The 26,362-nt window shown below is 37.8% G+C and overlaps 1 protein-coding gene across 5 annotated transcripts; it reads right to left on the bottom strand.

Annotated features, from left to right (window-relative positions):
- Window positions 1-1,364: 1,364 nt before the first annotated feature.
- Window positions 1,365-24,707, bottom strand: thbs2b (thrombospondin 2b). 5 transcript variants are annotated; one of them, XM_089122228.1, is made up of 23 exons: window positions 24,564-24,707; window positions 24,062-24,167; window positions 23,194-23,290; window positions 23,001-23,080; window positions 18,495-18,657; window positions 17,341-17,897; window positions 16,958-17,042; window positions 12,846-13,057; window positions 11,414-11,648; window positions 10,729-10,899; window positions 10,467-10,643; window positions 8,593-8,766; window positions 8,343-8,470; window positions 7,452-7,604; window positions 7,100-7,318; window positions 5,915-6,022; window positions 5,660-5,819; window positions 5,450-5,568; window positions 5,132-5,366; window positions 3,563-3,790; window positions 3,196-3,467; window positions 2,948-3,045; window positions 2,618-2,771 (listed from the first exon to the last, which is right to left on the bottom strand). In XM_089122228.1, exons 5-23 carry the CDS (start codon window positions 18,559-18,561, stop codon window positions 2,618-2,620), a joined length of 3,552 nt encoding a protein of 1,183 aa, XP_088978354.1. In that variant the 5' UTR covers window positions 18,562-18,657; window positions 23,001-23,080; window positions 23,194-23,290; window positions 24,062-24,167; window positions 24,564-24,707. The 5 variants fall into 5 exon arrangements, with proteins under 5 accessions (XP_088978356.1, XP_088978354.1, XP_088978352.1 ...); XM_089122230.1 differs by lacking the exons at window positions 24,062-24,167; window positions 24,564-24,707 and adding an exon at window positions 1,365-2,536 and having other exon boundaries at window positions 2,632-2,771; window positions 23,194-23,513; XM_089122226.1 differs by lacking the exons at window positions 24,062-24,167; window positions 24,564-24,707 and having other exon boundaries at window positions 23,194-23,514.
- Between the last annotated feature and the right edge of the window lie 1,655 nt (window positions 24,708-26,362).

Raw genomic sequence — 26,362 nt, 5'->3', positions numbered from 1 at the left:
TTTTAGTGTAAGCTTCTGTTATTGTACATCACACGTATCACACACATGACCAGCGTCAGACAATAGTGAGCCTACGCGTGACGTAGCTCTACGCTATCACACTACGTTAACTGACTAGAGGCCCAAAGAGAAGGAAGTGAATAGTTGAAAAAAAGTTGTTATTTTTGTTTGTTTTGCGCACAAAAACTGTTCTCGTCGCTTTATTTTAACGATGTCTTCAATAACTTTTCGTGGCCGGCAAGTTTCAATTCCTCAATAAGCCTATGTAATAGTATGCAGGAGTGATCCAGCTCTCAGATTTTTTCTAAAATATCTTAATTTGTGTTCTGAAGATGAACGAAGGTCTTACGGGGTTGGAACAACATGAGGGTGAGTAAATACTGACAGAATTTTCATTTTTGGGTGAACTATCCCTTTAATGAGATGCATATTTGTCATCATCAGTCAATCCAAGTTTGTTTTTATATATGAAGAGTTCAGATGCAAAAGCCTCTAAGTGCCATTTGAAATTTTCTTCTAGAATGATCATTTTTATCAAGCTTGTATATTTAAGTTCAGTGATTTCACTTAAATGGCAATGGTAATTACCTATTAATTGTTATTTAAGTGAAATTACTGAACTTAAATATACAAGTTTGATAAAAATCATAATTAAAGAAGAAATTTTCAAATGGCATTTAGAGGCTTTTGCATCTGAACTCTTCATATCATAAATAATAATTGAATATTGCTTGTACCAAAGCTAACCAAATTTTCATGCCTTTTAACTGAATAAATGTTTTTTTCACTGATTTATGCTGATTCAAAGCAATTTGAATATTTTTATTTAAAAAATATGATTATTTTGCAAACTTTGAGCATATGCAAACTATGCAAATCTTACCCATTTCATTTATGTATGACAGACAAAAATGCATCATGTTTATTACTTTCTTTTAGGGCTGTCAAACGATTAATCGCGATTAATCGCATCCAAAATAAAAGTTTGTGTTTACATAATATATGTGTGTGTACTGTGTATAATTACACACGTACATATTTAAGAAAAAAATATAGTTAAATATAATATCAATTATATATAAATATAAATACACAGTATATACATGCAAATATTTCTTAAATATATACATGCATGTGTGTGTATTTGTATATAAAATAATTATACTCAGTACACACACATATATTATGTAAACACAAACTTTTATTTTGGATGCGATTAATTGTTTCACAGCCCTACTTTCTTTATGTAATCCAATTGGATGGAGATGCTATGTGCAATTCAAATACATAAATCATAATTTAAGGCCTAAATATTTTGTATGCACTCCATGTAGTATAAAACAGAATTTATTAGACTATAATGATGGTTTGTGTATATAATTTTATTGACAAAATGTGATTTCATCAAATATTTGCATGAAAATGCATATGAGTGAGAAAATATTAAAAACAACTGTTTGTTAGTTAATACAAACACGATAAACACGTGATTAGCAGCAAGCCTGTAGTCGAATCTTGAATCTAGCATCTGATGAAGTGCTTCTTGTTGCGCAGTGAATGAAACGACGGTAAATGAAACAAGTTAATTGATTTAAAGCATGTACTTGAGAGGCATAACATATTCCCTTATCAGCTCATTTTAAAAAAGAAAAACGTTTATATCAAATCTCTCATTGGCATTTCCTGAATGGCGCTTATCATTATTTAACTGGAGAGTTACTGAGATCACAATCCTGGTTTGTCACCATTATGAGAGCAAAGAAAGTCTCTGCTGCTGGGGTCACTGAAGACACGTTTTAAGCGATGGTTATTTTCACGCAGCCTCTGTAGTTTAATAAAAAGAAATGTGAAACCACCCGATACTTCTGAAATGTTCAGGAATATTACATTGCTGTTCCTCTTGTCACATTCACTTCATGTAGATACAGTAATGGCAAATGACGGAGCCTTACTGACATGAATGCAATTCGATAACATATGCAAAACATCTTTTTAAACCTCATTTGTAAAAAGTTGTCAATGTAAACAAATAAATAAGTATTTACAATTTGTCAGCAAGGGATACAACACAAAAGGAATGTTAAGTAATAACCAGGAAAAAAGACAAATAAGTTACAGTAGATAATAGAAAATGTCTGAATATAATACATCTCCCCTAAACGGTTGCAACAAACACAAAAAGCACAAAAATCTCCATAAGAATGACTAGAAAGACATATAAAAGAATAAATGATATGAAATGAAAAACTATAAACCCTAAAACACTCAGAGCCTTGGGTTTATATTCAAGATGGCAGGACTCATTGTAGCATTACAAATATTATTTGTGCAACAATTAACTGAGGATTCTAAAGCAATGCTGACCAAATATTTGTCTCCTTTCATACTTGTCCAGCGGAAGTTATATTCACCTCTTGAAGGAACCTCGATTGCATGTATGTCTCAATTTCTCGATTACATCGATCCGGTTTTGCTTTGACAAAAAAAAAAGTCCATGACAGGAGACAGAATATGTATTCCAGTCACAATCAATTATCTGCAAAAAGAAAGAAAATTCTGATGAGTAAAGAACGATCACAGGATATTGGAAAGTTTTTTTTTTCATCTGTAAAAGAAGTTATATTTGTTCACCTCTGCATTCATATTTGAGGTCAGAGAAGAAGACGGCCTCCTGGGAGAAAACGAATAACCCGAGTCTTCCTCCTGCAAACGTCTTGTCATAAATGGGACCTGAGTCTGCCATGATCTGCTTGCCTTCATACACAACAACCCTGGAGAAAATGTATTTTATAAACATTATAAAATAATAACTTATAAATATATTTTTTATACATTATATACAGTAGATAATTGGATTGAAATAAGTGTATACATTATATTATATTATAATGTGCGTAGGAATACTTGAGTGCAGCTGACTAAAACAAGATACAGTGTAAGTCTCTACCTAATGAAGCCAGTCTTCGGTCTGTGGATGAGATGCCAGCGGTACGCATTATAGTCTTTCCAACCGATATTCTTCGGGTCATGCCACAGAGTGCGCACCTAAATAATGGATTGTAAAGCCATTCATCATTTTAAGCACCAAGACCGACAGCACTACTTTGAAATGGGGATTTATTGGACAGTTTATTGTTAGTAATGGCACAAAAAGAGAAATCTGTCAGGTCTAATAAAAGTGTAGAGAGCGTTCACCTGTTGCTTGGTGTTGCCTGTGTGCCATAATGCATTGCGTAGATTTTCCCCAGTGCCTGTGGTGGAGTTGACCACCTTAAGAGAGACACCAGAGATGCCAAACGCCTTTGACGGCTTTTCTTCCCAATACGTCTGCGTGATCTGTTTCCACATTACCACGTAAAAACGTCGACTAGACTGGTATCCAAACACAAAACCCGCATAGTCATCATCCCTGTCTGTATTCACATAGAAGGTCCCGCTGAAATCCACAGCGCTGAACTCATCAAAGCCTGCCGTTATTGTGCAGAAAGATCAGGATCCAAGATCAATATTGGAACGTTTGACCTTTTTATGAATGTAAATGTTTGCATTACAGCTCACTTACCCACTGCAATGCCAGGGTCGGAGTTGGCAGTCTGCACAAGCTCTTTGCCCTGGTTTCTGACCACCCAGTTGGGATCAATCTGCGTGGTTCCCTTGGGGTCGAGGTGAACCATTTGAAACTTCCGGAAGTCTGTGATACTGATGGCGCTGTTTTCCGGGCACGCGTCGAAGATATCCGGGACATTGTCGTTATCAAAGTCATTCTCGCAGGTGTCACCACGACCATCACCTGGGAGAGAATATAAGAACCACTAAACTGAAATGCTTGCCCTGCACATGGGGATTTAAAGTAGGTTAAAACAGACAAATAATGGTGACACTTTAGTTTAGGGTCCAATTTTCATTAACCGGTTACTTAATAGCATGAATATTGACTGTTCATTAATACTTATAAAGCATTAATGCCTTATTCTGCATTCTACATCCCTAATTCTAAACTCCAATTAATTGGAGTTTATTGTGGCAAAAGTAATAGTTAATAGGTAATTAATAGGTAATGAGAATTGGACCCTAATCTAAAGTGTGACCCAAATAATTAATTACAAACAAATCATTATGAGCTTATGAGACCATTTGAGGCCATATAAACTCCTTGTGCTAAGAATATCAATATAAGCACTTCATTAAAAGCCACTGACCTAGAAAATTCAAATCTAAGCTTCAAAACATTCAATCATTTGATCTGCAAACTACTGGCATCACAGTGCAATCCTAGCCAAGAGGTACTTTTCCTTTTGGAAAACTTGAACAATGGCTTTTCCCAAAGCTTTTGGATTGTCTCTGTAAGCCAACAAAACCTCAAAGATCTCCAATCTCCCCGTAGACCGTGACAGCTTCAAGCTAGCACTTGGAGTTCAGAGAGCCGCTGAAATGAACACCGTTTGGAATGCCAAGGCAAATTTCACCCCACTTAAAGTTCAAATCCACTTTATAAAAGAAAACCCAAGCAGTAAGCATGGCTTGACAACAGAGAACTTATTCCACCATTATACCATTTAGGCTTAACGTCAAGCTGCGTGTATGTGTGTCTAAAATACCTCATAAAACACAAAGAGACGCGGACTACTGCAACTCTTCGGCATGTCTGATGCCAGCGAGAAATTTACGCATTTCTTATCTCCCTGCTTTTCATGGCTTGTCTTTGATTTTCTTTTTATGGGACAGATTCTTGGACGACCCTCATAGGAAATATGAACAACGTCCAAAACAACAGACGCTCGCATGACACGAAAATTTAATGCAGGATTGTGTTTTGAGACAAACAGGTGCAAGAAGCCCGGAGGAAAATTCTGGATGTTGTTTATCGGTTATCTCCATTCTCTGATAATCTGCAGAACAAATGTTCACATGATGCTTCAGAGCCAAAGCCATATATCAATAATTAGACACATTATTTCCATACATTCCTTACTCAGGAGTGAAATGGTTAGAGATTAAAAAAACAATACTTTTTATTGGCCAATAACTGACATGGTGTTCATTTATCATGCTGATAAATAATTGATCAGTATTTCAGTGGTTCAAAATAAGGTGTGTCTATTTTAATGTAGCATGTTCAATAGTGTTTTACCATCAGAGTCCAGTTGGTCCTTGTTGGGAACTAGTCTGCAGTTATCACGGTCATCAGGAATGCCATCGTTATCGTCGTCAAAATCACAAGCATCTCCTTTCCCATCTCCGTCGTGGTCGGCTTGGTTAGCATTGGCTATGTAGGGGCAGTTATCCATGTTATTCTGATGGCCATCTTCATCTATGTCTTGATTGTTATCACACTGGTCTCCAATTAGATCATTATCTACATCCGTCTGCAAACACAAAATTGTAACATTATTTTATAAAATGAATAAAGATTTTTGAAAGCAGTCAGTCTCCATTTTTTTCTCCAGACCTGTTGTGGGTTGTGGACTAAGGGGCAGTTGTCACACTGGTCTCCGACACCATCGATATCTGTGTCTTTCTGGTCTGTGTTGTAAATGAGAGGGCAGTTGTCTCGCTCGTTTAGAATCTCTATGTGCAGAAATAAGAAAAGGATATGTGATTCACACATTTGTGGCAATCTGAAAAGAGTCTATAAAAGGCAGATCAAAGCTTTTTGTACCATCTCCATCCATATCAATAGAACAGGCATCTCCTTCCCCATTGTTGTCAGTGTCGGTCTGAGCTGGGTTGTGTTCATACGGGCAGTTATCACAACGGTCTCCAACGTCATCCTTATCGTAATCATACTGCCTGGGATTATACATCAGGGGGCAGTTGTCCTAGAAGAAGTATATCATATAGGCCTACATGTGTCAATATGAATAGTCCAGATATGAGAAGTTCATAAGCATCACAAGTACTAAATCCGCCTCACCCTTTCATCTACAATTTCATCGTTATCATCATCTTTATCACAAGCATCTCCTTGCCCATCATTGTCAAAGTCCTCCTGACCAGAGTTGGGTAGAGTCGGGCAGTTGTCCTGCAGAGAATAAAGCTTAAAGTTAATTGCAGAAACATATCAGTGAAAGCAAAAGTAATGGATATTGATCTGGAAGAACATAATGACTCAATTCAAGAAAAGACTGCTAAACTCTGACACATCGCCAAATGAGCATAAGAGACTTATCAAAAATCTAACCGAACCCAAAATTTTGAATGGTGTGTGTATATATATATATATATATATATATATATATATTAGCTTATTATAAATAATATATATGTATAATGATAATATTAACCAGTATTCATTTAAGTTACTTTTGAGTCTTAGCTGTCACACTACTGCTTCGCTTACTGAATGTGTGCGATGTGAACAGGTCTTACACCCGAAACCATCTGACACTAATAGTTACTCATATCAAATAAGCCACATCAATCACCCACATACAGTACTAAGAATTTCAAGCTTCTTCCGCTATGAGGTCTCAATTTTTTATTCTGTGGATTACCAATATTTTCCTTTATTTGTTATGTGTGGACATATTTTATCCTTTATTGCTTTCTCGCTTGGCTCCCTTTGCTTCCCAGGCTTCAGATCTATGATGTCTTGCAGATTCTGGTCCTGGTTTTTCTCTACGGTGTATCATGACATAATCAAGCAATTATCCATCACAGGAGAAGAATGATGTAATTATTACTTTTGCTCTCACTCCCTTTGGCAAAACATTTCACCACAAAGACATTTAAGGGATATAAAATATTCGATTCCAAAAGGCACAATAGACAGTAAACACTGGGCCAAATCAAACCATTCCTCTAGTCTAGTTCATGGTCACTGGCCCCCTGCCTGACTTGATGCCATTGTCCTGTGGGATTTATTAAGGTGAAACGATATTTCTTTCCATTTTATATTCCTTAGAAGCGATTTCATAGCAGTCAACAACTAAACCTTAGGGTCTGGCTTGCATTAAATTAAACAAAAAACATTGAATCTGCTTTATTATAAGCATTCTTCATAAGTCTTCAATGTATTATACAAATATTTGCTTTAATTGACGTCTGGTCCAAAATGGAGGACAAGCCACTGGTAAATCATTTTTTAGTTATTTAGTACCTTTTTGCAATGGTAGGTGGCATTTGCTCCACACGCAAGATCCTGGTTGGGCCATCCATCCAGATCAAAGTCCTCTCCACAGATGATTCCGTCTCCAGCATAACCAATACGGCACTCACATTTATACATCGGGTTGTTAACGTGGCTAAGGAAGATGCATTCAGAATACTTGTGGCAACTGTGGCTGTTGTCCTTACAGGGGTTGTAGGGTTCACACACCTATTTATGAGGGTGGAAGACATACTGAAGACTTAATGATTGTGATATTATCCAGAGACGGGGTATCGGCTATGAGGATGGACATAAATTAGCCACCTGGTAAATGGTATGTGAGGTGATGTCTATGGCTGACCTGTTTGTTGATTTTAGCTGACTCCACTCCCATGCCGTAGGGCTGAGTCCCTTTGTAACGTAGGGGGCAGGGGAGGCAGTGGAATCCAGGGTCTGTATTCACACATTGCTGTTGGCCACCCACCTTATGACATAGATCTGAAACCATATCACACTGCGCACCACAGAACGCAAAGGAAGTGAAAAGAGAGAGAGAGAGAAGGATCAGTATTGTCAGATTATACTAACACACTACAGGTTCTTGCCCGTGCAAAACTCATTGCTATGCTCCACGGCATTGCTAAACTGTTGTGAGTGATTTTTAATGCATTGCTTTGGACATATCATTTCACATCACTTAAGTTGGCTGTTGTCACATTGACCAACAGAAACCTTTTTGGTTTGAAAGGAACTTCTATGTTACCTGAACTTCATATATTGATTTTTTTTACCCCCTGCAAAATTCAACCAAAATTTAGCTTCTTGGTTGCTAGAAAATTGGTAGGCATTTTTCATGTTAAAAATACTGAGCCCCTAGTCTCTGTGATGTTCTGGTCTCTAGGTATGGCTTTGGTTCCTTCCTCCATGTAAAATATGTGTAATGTTTCTACAGTTTCCAGTAATTCTTCTCACATGTTGCTGGTACTCAAACCGGTACTCAATGTTCTTTCACTATTCCTGGCATTCATTTAAAAATTGTGTGAGCTTATTTTGTCCATTAAATCGAAATATCTGAAAAACCCTATAAAATTTACCATAGACCCTCCCCTCAAAGAAATCAGGACAGAAGTGGTTGAAAGTGGACAGATGGGTTAAAATACCAGGTGTAAAGGGGTGTGTGTCTCCCTCGTTTACTTGTGATCCGATCTTCCAAAACGCATCTTAATACCAGGTGTAAGTTGGCTTTGTTTACCTCATTGACATCTTCACAAGACGTTCCATTGCCACGGTAGCCATTTGGGCAGGGCCCACACTCCCAAGACCCATCAGAAGCTGTGCTACACTCAACCCCAGAGAAGCAAGGGTTCGAAAGACAGCCATCTGTGAAATCAACACAGTTACTGTACTTCATGTCTGTCTCTAATGCTAAGGAAAGCGATTTTAGGAGTCTGAAAAGTACAGGCACTTTAAAGGCAATATTTTCCAACATTTGTTTTTCTTACCAATTGGACACTCCTGTCGGTTGCATACTTCATTTTCAATGGAGTCTCCAAGACACTTCCTTCCCCCATGCTGCTGTTCGGGGCTGTTACACTCTCTAACACGACTCTTCAGACCCCCTCCACATGTAGCAGAACACAATGCCCAGGGAGACCATGGACCCCAGCCACCATCAACTAAATGGAGAAACAGGCCCAACATGGAGTGACATTTCCATCTATAAGGCTACATTCATACTGCAGGTAAATGTGGCCCAATTTTTGTTTGCTCACTTTGCTCACTTTTTTTCTCATGACAGTTATACACAAACCATATCTTCATTTGTGCCACTTCCATATGTGGTCCTAAATCCAATACAGGTTAGATTGCAACGCGAATTCATGCGACTTTTACGTCACTCTAGAGCAACATTCGACACATTTTTGCGATCATGGGAATGACTTAAAAGATTGAACATACCCGAAGTAGTTGCGAAAGGTAGTCAGTGGAAGGACAGTGATGTGTCAGAGCCAAAGTATTACAGCGACAGCTCATATAAGCAAACACGAGCGCTTATATCAAAAACTCTGCTCTTTTTTTCGCATCCTCCTCTTTGTTTTTACATTTACAGGCTCGCAGATATCCCAACCCAAAAGTTTGATTCAAAAATCTGTCTGTAGTCATTCAGTGACATCTATAGCATCTGTTTTGTGACCTCAAATGGTTTCTTTACACTGGTTGCCTGTAAAATTCTGAATTGAGTTTGAGGTTCTGTAGATGGTTTTTAAATCATTGCATGGTACTGCTCCAAAATATTTTATCATATCAAAGTACAAGAAATATGAGATCTTCCAGTCAGATGATTTTTCATGTTCCTAAAACTAGATTAAAATCAAAGTTTGATAGGGTCTTCTCTGTGGCCGCTACACACTTATGGACCAATGCACATTGAATCTTCCCCATATGTGGATGCTTTTAAGTGTAGTTTGAAGTCTTATATTTTTAGTTTGGCTTTTAAATCTGATTAGAGTGAACAGGATATCATTTTTTTTCAGGAAACCACTTTGGTCAACGGCAGTTGTTTACAATTTGCATTGCATAGTAAATGTTTATGTTATTGCATATTGTAAAGCAGGCTGTTTTTAATGTGACAAAAGTCCATCTGCTTGTTATTCAGTTTTGTTTTGTATTAAACTGGCTGTTATTTAGTTTTATTGTGCCATTGATCAGCTCATGTAATTTTAAGATATTGTAGTGCAGACTTCAAAGTACTGATATTGGATGTGATGTAATGAAACTAATAAATAAATACAATTTTACATATGAATTCACTTGGATTTTATTTTGGACCCCATGTTATGTTATGTAACACCTCCAAAATAACATAATCTGTGTCCCATTCCCTGCTAATGTGGAAATAACACATAAATGCCCAGAACAAGCAGGGACAATGCATAATAGCTCTCCCTCCTCTGTTACTGCTGTTCACTGAAAATAAAAGTTAGCCCAGATCCAGCTCCTATGCATTCAATAGCTCTGATCTCAGGGTGTTCCCAGGCATCTGCTGTGTCTCTGAGGTGAATCTCATTCATTGGTCATGTCATAAGCATCTTTTCCATAATCCACTGATGAACAAATTGTCCTAATCTGTGTAGCGTCCCTGCTCTAATGATAATATAAGCCATGGAAAGACTGACATCATCCTCTCTATGTTTTCCAGTTAAGATCTGAACAGCAGGGTGGATGAGATGGTTTCTATATGATCTCAATTTGGGGGTTGAGCTTTAAATTTTGTAGGGTTGTTTAACAGCGTTACATTTTTGAAATGCTGCTAACACATTTGACATGTAATTTAATGATGGTTCATTAAATATGTGAACTCTATTTGTTTACTCACTTGGACAGGGGTCTGCGTGGCAGCTCTGTGTCTCTCGCCCGTCACCTTCACAGTCTTTGCCACCTCTTTGTGGAACAGGAGCATTGCAGTGACGGATACGTGTGATCAGTCCCTCCCCACATGTCACTGAGCAGGACGACCAGGGAGACCATAAGCTCCAGCCACCATCCTGACGAACTGCGAGTTCAAAACAATGTTACTATTAGCGTGGTACAATGACCCAGTACAAGCTATCACACATACACAGTGCTTTAATTCGTACCTCTGCGGTCACATTTTCCCAAACTGCACTTGCGTGTCTGAATCGAGGGTCCAGAACATGTATTGCTTGTGTCATCACAAGAGCGCCCCCTCTGTTGAGTGCCGCTCCCACACGTGACTGTGCACTGAGTCCACTCTGACCACGGAGACCAGCCGTCCTCACTGTCCATTGCTAGATAAAGATTTATACAATCATAAGAAAATGTAAAAATGCAATCTACATGTTTTATGTGTAACGGACGTAGGCCAGTAAGAGCAGTGTTTGTAAACCTCACTCCCCTAGCCTCAAGAGGCACGTCTTTAGCGCCTCCCACGCCAGAGACCCTGGTTCGAGCGAGTAAAATAGGACCGGTTACAAATGATTTATGAGTCTATAAAAACTACCATTTAAATGTTTGTGGTCAGAAGTCTCTTATGCACACCAAGACTATATTTATTTGAGCACAAATACAGTAAAACAGTAATATTGTGAATTATTATTACAATTTATTACAATTGTTTCTATTTGATTACTTTTTCTGGACTTTATTCATGTGATGGCAAAGATGAATTTTTTTGAAAAATAATATGAAAACATATTATTTATATATGTTTATATTATTTTATTTTAGTTGAAATTATTTTCATTTAATCATTGTTAGTAGTACTGGTTGTACTGTATGTCTTGTGTTTGTGTGTGCACTTACGAAGGCACACTGGACAGCATTCGCCATCGATGAAGGATGGATTGGCACATGCCACAGGAGGACATGTGATCTGACGACAAACAACTTTTCCTTCTTGGCAGGTACATTTAGTGCAACTATCCACAATCCAGTCCTCTTTGTCCTCAAACATACGGCCATCTTGCCAACACATACTCTGCTCCGAGGGATTCTGCATCTTACTCAGTGCTTCCTTCATTGCTGTGTTTTCTTCTGTCTAATAAAAAAAAAATCTGTTTGAAATGAACTGAATCACACAACTGTCCATCTCCATACTGCAATGAGACGTAATTCAGGCTTTTCACACATTCAAACACAAAAAGCAGTCACTATAACTATACATTTTAATGCATTGAAAATTTGAGATGTTTTCCAATAGAAACCGACTAACACACAGTGATTTACAGAGCTCACATTCCTCCCACAGTTATGCGAGTATACCAAGTTATGCTCCAACTATTGCATTCATGTGCCCACAAACATAACTGCCCTCGCTGCAGTGAGCTCAGGTTTTTATAAACGTCTGACTAAATCAGTTAACATCAACAATATGATATGCTATATCAGCATGTTAGATCATAGAGGCAAGGGAAAATTCGGAAACACTTTACTTGAAGGGGTGTGCATAAGACTAACATGAAACCTTCATATAATCATGACATGGCATATGTTATGAATATGAAGGAGGTTTTATGTATGTTTATGACAACTGTCAATGTGTCATTTATGACATTTTTAATGCAAATATGACATTGTTTGAGATGTCTTTGTTATGACATCTCAGTGTATTTGTCTTGACAACTTGACATTAGTAAGAAAACACAACCTGACATAAACATGACAGATTAATTATCAAACTTAAGAAACCACCTAGCTTTATGGGCTAACATTACATTAAACTGTCAGGTGGATGGTTTTGACATTGGCTGTCATGAAGCCATTATAACTTTCAAAAAAAAAAATTCAATTAGTACCACTGTAGTTGAGGTCACGAAAAATATTCATGACACAGTTATAATGGCCTCATGACAGCCAATGTCAAAACCAACCACATGACAGTTTAACTAACAGTAAGTCAAGTTGTCATGACAAAGACACTGACAGGTTATGATGTATTGGTTTATGTCAAGGTGTCATAACAAATACATCTCAAACAATGTCATATTTGCATTCAAAATGTAATTATTGAGCGAAAGACACTTAATGGCGGTTGTCATAAACATGCATAAACCCTACTTCATATTCAAGGCATATGTCATTTCAAGGTTATGAAGGTCTCATGTCAGTCTTATGCACACCCCTTCAAGTAAAGTGTTACTGAAACTTCTCTTTTCTAAATGACAGCAGTTATAGGTGCCTAATTTTTTGGGCCTGATAAGGTGTAGCATAAGATTTGCACTCGGTTCTGTCTCACCACTTTCTGCAGACCATCTATGAGGTTGCTAACGACAACTCTGAGACCCTTGAGCTCCTGGAAGAGGTTGGCCAGTTCTTCACAGGAACGTTCACACATCATTTCTGAAGAGCTGGTTGCTGGAACATCTGCATTCTGGCCAATCACGTTGGAGGCAATTGAAGATGGAACCTCCACCTCCTCTGTGCTCTCACTGACTACATTCGCCTCCACTGGGAAAAGACAGAAGAAATGCTAATTAGATTAACATAAATTCTGATGTGCTGGTTCAAAAGACATGGGACAACTATTAGATAGAGACCACATGCTGTTCATACACACATTAAAAACACTAATATCACATTGCACTATATTCAAAGTCTGACAAATCGGTATTTTATGTCATTATACATTCTCAAATAATTTTTCAGTGGTTTATCTTCTCTTTACAAAAGACAGCTGTGCGAAGAAGGTAATGTTGTATATTACATATTGTAGTTACACTATACCATTCAAAGGTTTTGGTTAAGATTTGTTTTTGTTTTTTCTGACAGTAAATTGACAAAAAAAACATTGACAAAAAAACAAAATTTCTTGAGCACTAAATCCGAATATTAGATTGATTCCTGAGGCATCGTTTGACACTGAAAACTGGAGTAATGGCTGCTTTAATATCACAGGTAAATTACATTAAAAATAAAACAGTTATTTTAAATTGTTAAATAATAATTGATCATATTTCAAAACATTAGTCTTTTTACTGTATTTTTGGTCACATAAATGCAGTCTTGGAGAGTACAAGAGACTTCATACAAACTCTAAACTTTTTATACACTGAAAGAAAATTGCATTTGTTTTTGGTCAGCCAAAACTTCCAAACTGGTAGCTCTACCCTTAAATCACAAAACTGGTTGTTGTTTCGGGTTGGTTGAAAATGCTCAAACAAACACAGCTATGTTTTGATTGAGCCACAGAGCCACAGTGTTTACACTTTCCAAAGTAATCATGGCTTACTTATACTTGTCTTAGTATTATAATGTTGAAAATTTTCACACTTCACTTTTAAGGCAAGTACAAGGACAGAGAATGCAGACATTTGGTATCTCACAGCGTGACGACTAAACCTGTTTGCAATAAAGCCTCTTTATACACGACACTCAGGCGCTTGCAGATTGTAATAGGAAGCCAAATTAAACCATTTCATGGGCTCCTGTGATGTTACACACATGTAACCGCAAGCAAACTATTTCTAGGCACACAGACCTATCTCAGCAATTCTAGATTGCCATTTATAGAAGCACAATTTTTGAAGTTATTTTTATACAATATTAAAGTATGGGTGGGGCAGCAGTGTGCGTTACCCCAATAAACTATTATTTTTAAAAAAAGGTCTAACATGAAACAGAACTTACTTTCTAGATCACACGCTTGTAAATATCTTCAGTTGATCCCTTTGATATTGCCAGATAACAAAGAAATGAAGATTAATACAGCAGAATTAAAGATAGCTGCATAATTTTTTACATATATGACACATACACTCAAGGATTATTAGGAACACCACACTAATACTGTGTTTGACCCCCTTTTGCCTTCAGAACTGCCTTAATTCTACGTGGCATTGATTCAACAAGGTGCTGAAAGCGTTCTTTAGAGATGTTGGCCCATATTGATAGGATAGCATCTTGCAGTTGATGGAGATTTGTGGGATGCACATCCAGGGCACAAAGCTCCCATTCCACCACATCCCAAAGATGCTCTATTGGGTTGAGATCTGGTGACTGTGGGGGCCATTTTAGGACAGTGAACTCATTGCCATCTTCAAGAAACCAATTTGAAATGGTTCAAGCTTTGTAACATGGTGCATTATCCTGCTGGAAGTAGCCATCAGAGGATGGGTACATGGTGGCCATAAAGGGATGAACATGGTCAGAAACAATGCTCAGGTAGGCTGTGACATTTAAACGATGCCCAATTGGCACTAAAAGTGTGCCAAGAAAACATCCCCTACACCATTACACCATCACCACCAGCCTACACAGTGGTAACAAGGCATGATGGATCCATGTTCTCATTCTGTTTACGCCAATTCTGACTCTACCATCTGAATGTCTCAACAGAAATCGAGAACTCTTGCAAATTGTAGCCTCTTTTTCCTATTTTTAGTGGAGATGAGTGGTACCCGGTGGGGTCTTCTGCTGTTGTAGCCCATCCATCTCAAGGTGGTGCATGTTGTGGCTTCACAAATGCTTTGCTGCATACCTCGGTTGTAACGAGTGTTTATTTCAGTCAAAGTTGCTCTTCTAGCTTAAATCAGTCGGCCCATTCTCCTCTGACCTCTAGCATCAACAAGGCATTTTCGCCCACAGGACTGCCGCATACTGGATGTTTTTCCCTTTTTACACCATTCTTTGTAAACCATAGAAATGGTTGTGTGTGAAAATCTCAGTAACTGAGCAGATTGTGAAATACTCAGACCGGCCCGTCTGGCACCAACAACCATGCCACGCTCAAAATTGCTTAAATCACCTTTCTTTCCCATTCTGACTTCACTTTGGAGCTCAGGAGATTGTCTTGACCAGGACCACACTCCTAAATAGATTGAAGCAACTGCCATGCGATTGGTTGATTAGATAATTGCATTAATGCGAAATTGAACAGGTGTTCTAATAATCCTTTAGGTGAGTGTAGATGATCAGACTGTGTATTTGTTAAAAATTCTCCAGAACTTCCTTATGTGAATATACACTCTTATAAAGCAGGTTTATAAGTTTTTGCACTCTTTTAGGGGTGAAGAGACACTAGGTGTTGCTTCTAATCACAAACCGAAAACTAGGGATGCCCTGGTGGGAAAGCTTTAGAGCATTGGAGAGTGGTGGCTTTGCACTAAGACGGGAGTGAAGAGACACCAGGCCTCTAAGTCATGGATGGTGTAATTATACACTTGTGTAAAGCAGGTGTATAAGTGTATAAGAGTTGCACTCCATTGAAGGGGTGAAAAAAGCTGAAGCCGTCAAAGGTGTATAAGTCGCTCTTCATTAGCGGTGAAGAGACGTTGAAGTCGTCAAAGTCGTTTACACACTCCCTTAGGAGTGAAGAGACACTAAAGCCGTGTTGCTACTAGTGTAAAATCACAAAAGGACTCAGACTCTTCCATTTAGATAGGGATGCCCCGAGTTTAGTCATTTGTATTCTCTGCTTATTATTTTTATTTCTTATGCATTTTTTATTTATTTATTTAATATTTAATTATTTTATGCATTTTAATTGTAACTGTTGTGATTATTTTAAAAAAAAATTTATGTAAAGCACTTTGAATAACCATTGTGTATGGTATGCTATATAAATAAACTTGCCTTGCCTTGCCTTGAAGCCAGGACTGTTTTTCTGTATCTGTAGAACCCATTTAATCCTCAAGTGGCTAAAAGTGTGTTTCTCTCTCTCTCTCTCTCTCTCTCTCTCTCTCTCCATCTTTCTTTTTGTGTGTTTGTGTCTGTGTGACAGTGTGAACTTTAACTGTTCTTCTTTCATGGTCTTATGACCTACTGACCCATCTATCTGACCCAACACATGGTCCCATGCTTCTAACGAGGCAAATTCATTTAAATACAAGCTAAAGGTGAGATATATGCAATACTAGTACATTTAAAAAAAAAAAAAGTTGATGTGCTCTGATACATAAAGTCAGACCCAATTGATTGATGGCCGATTTTGACAAAAACAAGCGTGTAATGCATGCATATTATGGCAATTCCAAGCTAATAATTCCTTCAATCAGGCTGGTTGGTCCTAGTTAGTTTGAGTGTGCACATGCAGGTCTTCACAGACGTTAACCCCTCCAAGTATGTTTATTTATAAAGCTAACTGTCTGGAGCCCAAAACCTTCCCCTGAGCGACGGATGTCAAAAGCCTAGAACCCATTCTTTCCAAAGCCACCATTCGGCTGAAACAAAAATTAAAACAAAATATTCCATCAAAAACAGACATCATTACTGAGCAAATCCCATCCTGTCTGTGAGTTATGTATTCAGTACAGCAGTTCCCATTAAACAGGAACTTCATCTTGATCCCACAAATCTTTTTTGGCTGGCTAAAAGTGTTAAAAAATGTTAAGACTCACAAGCCCCTCCTACCTGGGTTTCCAAGATCACATCCCCTGCTCTCCAGAATGTCCTCAAGTGGGGTGTCAAAGATAAAACGTACATTCTGCAGCAAACCCTGAAAGAAACAACAGCTGCTGTCAGGCTTGCTTTGCCAATTTCCAACCGTTCACATATATCTCCCAGGACTGGGAAGTTGGGTTGGATTTACAGAACACAGGAGGATCAGCTGTAATTTATTACTCACTTTCCAGCCACTTGCTTGGCTTGCTCTGCAACTACTAAATCTGACTAAATTGCATTACAATAAGCAAAAATGTATTAGTTAAATATTCTTGTTCTCCTGTAGATTATGTCCTATATGTATTCTACTTGCATGCACTTTACATTTCTCAATAATGTGACATCAAACATACCCTAAAATGGCTTTCTCGGGTGGACCCTTTGGCCACAAACATGTGGCCACCTGTGGCGCTCAGATGTTCATAGAAAGGTTCATCGAGAATGAAGCTATCAATGAGTCCACAACCAATGTACAACGTTGCCATCTCTCCATGCACATAGAGTGTTACGTTCTTCCATTGTGAATCCGAGAGGTCTACATCCTCAAAAGAGATTACGTTGCGTGAGCCATCAGCCCACCAGTACACCAAATCTAGAGTGTTGGTTCGGCCATCCGAAACGACCTCAAACTGCCTGCGCTCGCCAGGGCCTTCCAGTGCAAGAATGGTGCCACGGGATGTGCGGTCCTGGCGCAGAGTGGCTGTCAGAATAAAGCCTTCATTGTTTTGTATTTGCAAAAGAAGTTTTTGTAGCGATGAGGAGCTGACAGAAGGGAGCTGGTCGAAACGGATGAAGCGGTATGCTGGAGCATCGCTGTCCAGACCCTTGAAAAGCTTCACACCAATAGTCTTGCGTGTGATCCCACTGGTTTCAAACAAGTCAAAAACTGTCTCATCTTCAAGTTGCTCATCTAAAAAGGGGTACATGTTTTGCTATTACTGTTAAACATAACAGGGTCTATGGACATAACATTAAAATGATGCAAAAAGGTGTTTAAACATGGTGTAAGAATTGAAATGATGACTGGTTACAAGGGAATAAACAAACAAATCCCCTCTTGTTGGTAAATTTGAACCTAATATGTCCAAAAGTTCATAGACAAGTTATCGGTCAACACCTTGATCCAGACACGCCATCATTTTAAATCTTACAGAGGACATCCTTGGCCATTTGTTGTGTAGATAATAATGAAATAATTGTTACACTAACATGAAAGTACACTCTAAAAAATGCTGGGTTATTTTAACCCAATTTTGGGTAAAATATGGACAAACCCAGCCATTGGGTTACATTTTTAAATGACATTTTTTACCCAATGGCTGGGTTTGTCCATATTTTACCCAAAATTGGGTTAAAACAACCCAGCATTTTTTAGAGTGTAAAAAAAGACAATGCAACAACAACAATGCAAAGATTTAAAGATATATATTGGGGTCTAACAATACACAAATTCATTACATTAAAAGATAATATTCAGACAGAATATAGAAAAATCCCACAGAATTACCTTGAGATTTTACAAAGGTGAACAGAAGCAAAAGGGCCAAAATTCGGAGACATCTTCGGAGAATCATTCTTCTAGGATCACAATCCTTACCGAATATTGTTCACGTTAATTAAATGACCTGCCCCACAGTGGTTCTACTCGGCTGAAAATCGGGATACCTCACCTAGAATTAAAAGCACATTATTAGACATATACCCAAATATCCAGTAAATTTCAAGCCGCACAACTTTATTTTCTTTATTTTATTTCTTTAGGGGACAGAGACAATGTACAAAATACATTAATCTTACGAAAAGATTTTTTGTACCAGTAGCAAATGCTACTGCAACTGAAACGAGCGTCTCTCTCTCTCTCTCTCTCTCTCTCTCTCTCTCTCTATATATATATATATATGAGAGCAAATATATATATGAGAGCAAAAAAGAGCACATACTTTTAAGAACCCCCATAAACTTCCCGTAAAGCAGTAATAATAGAATTGACAGACTTACCGGAACCAAAGAAGAATGTAAAATTTTTGTAAAAAACTGTCTAAACTAACCAAAAAAAAAAAGAAAAAAAAGTTTAAGTTCTATGCACAAGACGAAAATAACTATCCGTCCTAATCCTCTGTCAGTTCCACAATGGTAAACCCACGATATGATCAAAAATTCATTGCGTAAACACCTGGAGATGCCACGGGTCCCCAAGCGCAAAGTTTAAAATTCGCGCACGAACCGTGTTACACGGTTCACAGAGAAATGCAGTCAATCATGAGGTGTTACTGAATGTCTCTATGTTCCAAAGCTGATGCGTGATAAATCCAGATGATAACGAACTCACGGGCTCCCCTCCTCATAACTGATCTCTCTTGAATTTTATCATGAGGGGCTCGCATATTTGGTTTCAAAGGGGAGGGTTTGGGCTGGCTGGAGGCGGGTTGCACTGGGCTGGAGAGGTTTGGGTTGTTGCTGTGACAGCACGTCATGACAGTTTTCATTAGCTAATGCAGTTGTGAATCGTGCCTGCGGCTGTTGGGGTTGGGGTGAAGACCTAAAATTGTGTGCATTGGTATGTGAGAAGGCTAAGAATATTTTTTTTATGTGAATATAAATTGTAATTTATTTATGTCGTGGCAAAGATGAATTTTCAGCATTATTACTCCAGTGTTCAGTGTCACATGATCCTAATTTGCTGCTCAAGAAACATTTCTTATTATCATCAATGTTGAACACATTTGTGCTGCTTTGTATTTTTGTGGAAACCGTGATACAATTTTTTACATATAAAGAGTAAAAAAAACCACATAAAATCTGTAAATCTTTTGTAACATTATAAATTTCTTTACTATAACGCATCCTTGTTGAAAAGTATTAATTTATCCTTTTTTTTAAAGAATGTTTTGGACTCCAAACATTTCGGACAGTAGTGTGTGTGTATACTTATATATACATTCTGTAACTCTAGCTCAATATTAAAAGACAGACAGACAGATAGATGGATATATGAGCTGACAGCACATTACAACGTGGCATTTACCTTTTAAGATGTATGACTTTAATTTGACCTCTTCTGAGTGGGAACATTTTACAAAAGCACATGAGGTGGACATACAGCAGATAAGTTTACAATATGCCCTAGGTGAGAAAAAAAAATAGTGTTCTGGTAAAATCTGGCCTCAGCAGGGGCCTAAAAGAATGACATCATTATACATTTCACTACTATATGCTGGAAATAACAATGTATCCTTTTTATTTCGAAATAAGAAACTATCCCCATGAGTTCTGCCCTCTTTAAAGTTTGTGATTAGAGTGAGATGAATAATAATTCTTCCTTCCTAGTGTCCATGGAATCTAAATTACAGTTCCAGATTTGTCAAACTGTTTCTAATGCTGTTTTGCCAAGATGTGAGTCTTGAGAAAGGTTCCACATTAATTACATAATGCACACAGAACAAGGACGCCTGCCAAACCACATGCATCATCTGATCATGAGATTACCTTTTTATGTGTATAAGTCAGTTTTGCTCTTAAAAGGCAACTTAAAAGGCAACATTCAAATAATTTTATAATGGCCTCTTTAAATGAATTATAGAACTATCACTTTGATGTAGACGAAAGGGCATGTCTTTTCAAATACATTTCTGTTTAATAATCAAATCCTGATGACCCTGGGAGAGACTTCATACCTAACAATCATACATTGGACAGAAAGGACATTCAGACCACTTGACTGTTCCAATGGGGAACTAATTAACATGTTTCCATGTTCAAAGAAATCTTCAAGAGAATCATCAATCATTTCCATCAATAAACATTGTTTTTTGTTGCCTTTGACCAACTTGTACAGATAATAAATGATGGTATTGTTAGAAACATAAACACTGTCTGGGAAACTGTGTACTTTTAAACCGATGAGTGGAATAAAGAAAGCATTAAACTGATGGACATAACATACTGCAAATACTAAAAAACATATCTCATGGTTTCTGTATTGATGTATCATTTAAAATAAATATTAACAGTATAATGGTTCAATATTCCCAAATAAACAATGCCTTAAACCATTACACTTTATCTATTCAAAGTTATCAAACACACTTAAGTAACTCCAGTTTCAGTCAAAATGTACAGCAAAGCCTCTGATCCTTCTTACGTCACAGATAACACAAAGCATTCATATATCTGTCATTAAAATGGAACATTTAGCTAATGACTTCCAGACCGACATTGCACTCTATGAGCTAACAATGAGAGAATGCTAGACGAAGTCTGCCGAATTCCTATTTTATTTCAACCATTTTACATCTTAGACCCTGGGGAAATCGTTTTTATTGTTATAATATATTATTTTCTGTTTCTCTCACATTGTTACCAATTTATTTTTATGTTTCTTTCCGCTTGGGCAATTTACACCGTTTCCAATCTTGTAAAAGTCCGAAATTGGTATGTGTAATTCAATTTTGTTTCAGTAATGCAATGTGAAAGAAGCACCAAATATCATGGGTTATGTGAGATCAGTTCTTCAGAGTAAATTCTTCTGAAACGTTAGTTTCTGAATGATTAAACTTAATGTTTTTGTTTCCTCTGAAGAAAGAAAACGTAGACTCAAGGCATCATCCATCCATTACTGCACTACAGACTAATAAGTATTTCATTATTTTTAGTCTCCAGTTTCACAGTCTGATTCCCTTGTTCAAACTCTGTGACAGGCAACATAAATCAGGTTTGGGGAATATTTCTTTGTTAGGAAAAGAGAGGTGATGTCATTGGATCAGTCATTAAAATAAATCTGATTTCTCCTGTGAAGCAGAAAAGCGTGGCCTGTGGTGGTTCATTTAGATTTAGACTTTTCTAAATTCTGCAGATTTGATGCTTAAAAACACTGCAATTCAAATATAATTGTGCATTCATTAGCTACAGAGGGACATATCTAACCTATAACCCTTAAACATAACTTAACTAAAATTAGCTTTTTAACTAACTGAATTTGCTCATACAATTATCCAAACTTCTCATTCATTTTGTCATGTTTCTAAATGTTCAATTTTAGCTTTCAAATATTTATTTCAAGGTTTAAATAGGTTTTGAAACATTTTATGTGGTCTGAGACTTTTGGACCCCATTGCATAACCACTGAGACAGCAGAGGAAATGGATGAACAGTGGCAGGGGCATTAATTTCATTTTTCAAAGGTGATTGACCGACTGCATTGTATCATTTTTTTGTTTTACTTACTGTGTGTATGCATTCCTGCCCTTGCCCTTGGGCTCTTAAAATAGTTTCATAAAAGTGGTTCACTGGTTCAAGGTTCAGTTGGTTTATAACACTTGCCTCTGGCTGCTTACTTGGCTTGTGTCTCAATTTTGAGGCTTCAGTAATGGGTAACTGTATGTATTGGTTTCATTTAAAGATATCGAAACAACCCAGCATTTTTTTTAGAGCGTCACTTCAAATCACATCTAAAAACCTTCAATGAGGTCATGTTTGTTTATGCAAGTAATGTAGCCAGACATTGTTTCATGATGATAAGATCACATTTCTGATAGCAAATGGGGTAACTAAAAGTCATTCTGTTATCAGGGGCTTCATTTGTCAAAGATCTCACAGAGGAACTTTAACCTGAAAACCCCAGCCAAACATTTAATCTCTCCAGACAAACTTGATTTTACTTGAGATGACTGATTTAATTTAGATGAAATAAAAGCTAGGTTTTGCCCATGAATTACACAACGTTCCTTCCATCGGCAGCCTCAGATCCAAGAATAAACCCATGGAGCAAGACACAGTTTAGAGTTTATTCTGCACTGTGGCCGTACTGAGGCTTTATTCCTCTTCTCAGAGATGAAATAGATCCCCATAACTTCCCTCAGAGTGTGTTCGGGATCCTTCACAAAACAATAACACAAGTTCACAAGAGAATTTCACCAGGAATTGTTCCCTCCCCTCTGCGGGGACTGTCTGATTTTAGTTAATTGGAACTAACCAAACCCAGATGCTACTTTTTCAAATTGGTAGTGGAACTCACACATGAACCTGACAGAAGACTCTCACGGACCCTTGTCTTCAAGACCCAACACTGGTTTCTCTGTGGAGAATGTGGGCAACCTGAGGAATATAGAGCTGAGCTGCTCACGTGTACAACTTGCTCCTTTCACATGCATTTCAACTTAACCATAAAAGAGATAGTTCACCCTAAAATTCTGTCTTCGTTTACTCACTCTCACATTGGCGTTTTCATAAGCTCTTCGGTTTGTTCTTCTGGCCCCTCTCTGCAAAACATATTGAGTCAGGCACATAGGAGGCTTCCATGTGTGACTGTGATGAGAAAAAAAACACAAATATCCACTTAATCATGGCTGTAGCACATTATCACTCCATTTCTTGAGGTCTTTGAAACCGATAAAAGAGGAAAACCAGTGAGAGGTTGGTTTGCCAGGCTTTAACAGCTGATTTGTCACACAGAAAAGGGTTCCAGTGCTGAGAATCAAGGAATTGAGCTCCATATCCAGATGTGAATTCAGCCTCACACAGAGGTAGAGGAACATTCCTGTGGAGAGGCACTGGAGATGGTGAGTCATGGCTCTTACACCCTGACGCACCCAAATGACTATCCGCGATATAGGCACGTTCAAAGAGTGGAAAACGGCAGCACAGTTTTTGATCCTCCTGTCAGAGGTTATTGGTACAACAGGTCATACATTTAAACTTACGTCAGGTGATTGAACGCATCTAGCCTGAACATATAAGGGTAGATAAATAGACAAGCTTTAATATTCCATTCATGTCTTAACTGTCTGTTGCTTTGCCGTCTAGAGTACATGTCTGCTCAGGCCAAACATGAGATCAGTCTCCATTTCCGATAATCAGCACCAGCTTCCTATGGTGATACGCAAGTCTCTGCAGACCAGCATATTTTGAGTGACAGCTCTCTCTCCCTCTAGGGGTCCACCACAAATAAATGAGATCAGAGGCCCTGCTCCACGGTTTATTCCACAAATGGGCCCCAGTGAAACTCTTTAACAGTTACCCAGCAAGCTGTGAAGGTTTGCATGAACACAATGGTGAGAGACATGTCTATATCCTTACCAGGATTCTTCTAATGGCATATCACACTGTTATGTATTCTCCAGCCATTCTCTTTCATCCAGACAAAAGGCTCTGTGGCAGAAAAGCTTCTAGGCTCTGCTGAATTCTGTGGAATAGATTTTCAACGTGACAATGTGTTAAATGAGGCTGAAAAGCAAAATTAAATTAGGCTTAGTTATGTTGTACATTTTCTTTTGATGAAACAATTCCTATAACCCAAACCAGTGTCCAAATTGTAATACTTGCTGAACTCAGGCTAAACCTTTCCCCAGTATCTCCAATATTTTTCCTCCCCAATAAGAAAAAAAAAAGTGGAAAAACTCTCCCAAACACGGGGGACGGGGGGGTTAAGAGGGAAGGCATGTCAAAAATGTATTTAAAGGCACTATATGTAGGGTTTTTGTATTAAAATATCAAAAAAAAAAAAACACTTGCACAGTATCATATATTTCGTTCAATTGTGTACTTTCTTCAAAGAATTTGTAAAATCAGAGAAATATACCATTTTACTAGCCCCCGTCTTGTCGCCTGTCAATGATGTAATATTTGCAGTATCCTTGGTTTCCGCTTGTACTGACATAGTAACCATGGCAACAGACCTTGACAACTGCGCAACATCTTGCAGCATGCTGTTGTTTCTTCAAACATTATGGACCATGGCAAGCAGACTTTGGGACAAAAGGAGAAATAAATTGAGGATCAGTATCAGCGTAGCGTTTTCAAGATGCTGAGAGCTTCGCCACAAACTTCAACTTCACAGCTCTTACACAATGTTATATAGCTCAACATGATGAAATGTTAGTATATCATCAGTATGATCATCAGTATGATATTCTAATGTAGATCTAGCTTACTGCTAGTCTCATACAGCCAACAAACTAACACATAGAATAACATTATAATATTCAATAACAGTTTAATATGATAGTGTAGACTACTGTGAGTAAAACAGCGCTGCATTACCTTATAATTTGAATTTGTCAAATAAACTGACCTGTGTGAGTAGTAATTCAGCACAAGCAGGTAGTTCGGTAGAATGAAATATCCTCATTCCTCTATATCCCCCGGGACACGCCTGTGGTGCTGATATCAGATATTGATATATGATATTTTCTCATTAGCAATCGCGCCCTGCTTTATACAATTAAAAAACATAAATGCTTTCTCTCATCCACAAACATTGTTAGATCCAACGGCATGATGACAAGTACTATATTTCCCTCCGCTCATTCACTGCGTCATCAATCAACGTCTTTGTTATTGTTAGAGGTTAGAGCTTTGTTTGCAGAGGTTGGCGACCCCTAGCGGTGAAAAAATACACATTGTGCCTTTAATATTAGTAAATAAAGTATGAAAAATAATTAGAATATATTAATAATATGATTTTTTTAAAGATCCAATATTGGAAAAGTCCAATAGATCAATTAATATGAATGAAGATAAATTATGTATCAGTGATCCAATGCGCTTTTTTTAATTTATCTTTTAGGAAATATGACATACTTAAGTGCTTTGGCAAACCCTGCATTGTCCAAAATATCTAATAAATGAAGCTCAAGGGCCAGCGTAGAACTTTGTGAGCTTCACACATTCCAACACCTCAGAAATTCGCATAGCATAGTAAGACGATGCAGCTCAGGGGATGCGTTTGTGAAGGTTTTCTCTCTTCTCCTGGATGTTGTGTCTAGACCGTCTCCTTTGCATTCCTAATTGGAACATGGCCGGGACCTGCTTTTCTGCCTTGTGGACTGTTTAATAGCCATCATAAAACCATCAGCACTCTGTATGCAAGTTCTGTATTCTAGTCTAAACCATCGAAGGCAGCCGAAAAAGAATTTGTTTTTTATTTCTCTTTCTCATACTTTTTGAAAATCATAAAAAAAGCACCTAAATCTATGAAGTGATTGTTGTAAAACATTCTGCCAAACTTTTCAAATTGTTCAGCCACCGAGAGTTCTTTTGGGTATTGTTAGCTTGCACAAACTGTTACAAACAGATTTACAAGCCCAGAAATACTCTAAGCTCATATATTCACAAATAATCAGGGCCCTGCAGGTCCAAATATCAAACAGTTTTTGCCAATATTTGATGCCATTTACTACCTGCATGAAGAGTTCAGTCTTTGGGTCAAGCTGTACTGGTTAAAACTAGCTCATGGAGCACATCATAAATCTGGGATGGTGAGAATCTCCTTTTATGAGAGGCAGACAGAGAGTTTGTACGTAAGAGCGGGAAGCCAAGTTTCACTCTTCAATTCCAGTTATATAATCACGATATTCGCAGGTCTGAGCCATGAAGTAT

The sequence above is a fragment of the Pimephales promelas genome, chromosome 17 (assembly GCF_988280905.1).
Source record: "Pimephales promelas chromosome 17, fPimPro1.hap1.1, whole genome shotgun sequence".
NCBI lineage: Eukaryota > Metazoa > Chordata > Actinopteri > Cypriniformes > Leuciscidae > Pimephales > Pimephales promelas.
Note: the sequence above shows the minus strand (reverse complement) of the source record. Positions and strands in the feature narration are given on the sequence as shown.

What these genes read in the sequence shown, in the direction of transcription:
- thbs2b (XM_089122228.1), bottom strand. Translation starts at nt 18,561, where the DNA reads ATGATTCTCCGAAGATGTCTCCGAATTTTGGCCCTTTTGCTTCTGTTC. An exon ending in TAGATGGTCTGCAGAAAGTG is followed by an intron (nt 11,649 to 12,845) that starts GTGAGACAGAAC and finishes TTTTTTTATTAG; the next exon opens with ACAGAAGAAAACACAGCAAT. An exon ending in TAGTCCACAACCCACAACAG is followed by an intron (nt 5,367 to 5,449) that starts GTCTGGAGAAAA and finishes TTGTGTTTGCAG; the next exon opens with ACGGATGTAGATAATGATCT.